The 1,931-nt window shown below is 52.7% G+C and overlaps 1 protein-coding gene across 1 annotated transcript in view; it reads left to right on the plus strand.

The window, feature by feature from the left end:
* Window positions 1-1,931, plus strand: part of LOC135815641 (phosphatidylinositol 3-kinase regulatory subunit alpha-like) — a gene marked incomplete in the record, with an annotated part of 58,930 nt that overhangs the window by 10,416 nt on the left and 46,583 nt on the right. The window contains 2 exon segments of the mRNA XM_065328962.1: window positions 798-935; window positions 1,133-1,220. Coding sequence (XP_065185034.1) covers window positions 798-935; window positions 1,133-1,220 — 226 coding nt within the window.

Below are 1,931 nucleotides of genomic sequence, written 5' to 3' on the forward strand. Positions count from 1 at the left end.
CATGTACTGTATTGGTCTTCAATGCTACCAGCCTGCCACTCAGTATTGACTGCTCTTAGGACCTCAATGCTACCAGCCTGCCACTCAGTATTGACTGCTCTTAGGACCTCAATGCTACCAGCCTGGCAGTATTGACTGCTCTTAGCACCTCAATGCTACCAGCCTGGCACTCAGTATTGCCTGCTCTTAGCACCTCAATGCTACCAGCCTGCCACTCAGTATTGACTGCTCTTAGGACCTCAATGCTACCAGCCTGGCAGTATTGACTGCTCTTAGCACCTCAATGCTACCAGCCTGCCACTCAGTATTGACTGCTCTTAGCACCTCAATGCTACCAGCCTGGCACCATTGACTGCTCTTAGCACCTCAATGCTACCAGCCTGCCACCATTGACTGCTCTTAGCACCTCAATGCTACCAGCCTGGCACCATTGACTGCTCTTAGCACCTCAATGCTACCAGCCTGCCACCATTGACTGCTCTTAGCATCTCAATGCTACCAGCCTGGCACTCAGTATTGACTGCTCTTAGGACCTCAATGCTACCAGCCTGGCAGTATTGACTGCTCTTAGCACCTCAATGCTACCAGCCTGCCACCATTGACTGCTCTTAGCACCTCAATGCTACCAGCCTGCCACCATTGACTGCTCTTAGCACCTCACTGCAACGGCATGGCTGTAGCCATGTCCTCTCCTTACCAAGCGGTCATGGTGTTTGGTGGTCAATCTTGGTCTCTGACGTGCATGTGCCTACGGTATCTCTTTGGATGCACTGCTTTTTGGCTTTCGTTGCATGCAGATCCAGATAAAGTCGATATCAACGACAAGCGATGGGCGGATATCAACTGTTGGGCGGGCAACATCCCCGTCTTCTTCGGCTCGCTGCCGAGGCCGCTCATTGTGTCCGAAAGCTACAATTCATTCTTGGAGGCTCGAGGTAAGGACGCTGGCAGAGTATGCGTCTGCCATTCCATTCGAAGATGCCGAGACCTCTGGTTGGTTGAGCATGGCAGACCCGGCCATACAGTGTACATTCCTTTCAGTCAGTCAGAGCAGGTGAACAACAGTGATGATGTGTCCTATGCCAGTGTCAGTGTCAGTGTCAGTGACTGTCTTGTGTTTTGCTCACTGTAGGAGATGCCAACCAGCTGATGGAGCTTGTACAGGATCTTCCCGATCACAACCGCATCACACTCTACACGCTGATGCAGCACTTGCAGAGGTGAGCCGTACAGTTTCTTGCTATAGCCCACTGCCAGGTCCGTATTACACTGGAAACTGGCCAGATCGTGGCAGTGTTGCCACACGTATGGGGTGTGGGGAGTAGACTCAATGCAGTGTGGAGGAGGCCCAAGGTGGGGTGTGGGGAGTAGACTCAATGCAGTGTGGAGGAGGCCCAAGGTGGGGTGTGGGGACTAGACTCGATGCAGTGTGGAGGAGGCCCAAGGTGGGGTGTGGGGAGTAGACTCGATGCAGTGTGGAGTAGACTCAATGCAGTGTGGAGTAGACTCAATGCAGTGTGGAGGAGGCCCAAGGGGAGTAGACTCAATACAGTGTGGAGGAGTAGACTCAATGCAGTGTGGAGGAGGCCCAAGGGGAGTAGACTCAATGCAGTGTGGAGGAGGCCCAAGGGGAGTAGACTCAATGCAGTGTGGAGGAGTAGACTCAATGCAGTGTGGAGGAGGCCCAAGGTCTGCAGTGCTGTTGTTCCATTGTGATGACATAGTGTGTGTGTGAGTACATGTACTCCGAGTCACAACGGACACATGCTTGTCTTTGTCATAGCTGTACACTCACTGTCCAGATTGGGCTGCAGACCTGGAGCACTGCAACATAAGTGACGGACAGCGGGCTCCACACCTTTGTCTTGATATTACTTGGGCATTTTCCTCAGTGTCTTCTCTCCCACTAGTCAACGCAGCCTTGCTACAAT

This window comes from Sycon ciliatum, chromosome 4 (assembly GCF_964019385.1).
Source record: "Sycon ciliatum chromosome 4, ocSycCili1.1, whole genome shotgun sequence".
Taxonomy (NCBI): domain Eukaryota; kingdom Metazoa; phylum Porifera; class Calcarea; order Leucosolenida; family Sycettidae; genus Sycon; species Sycon ciliatum.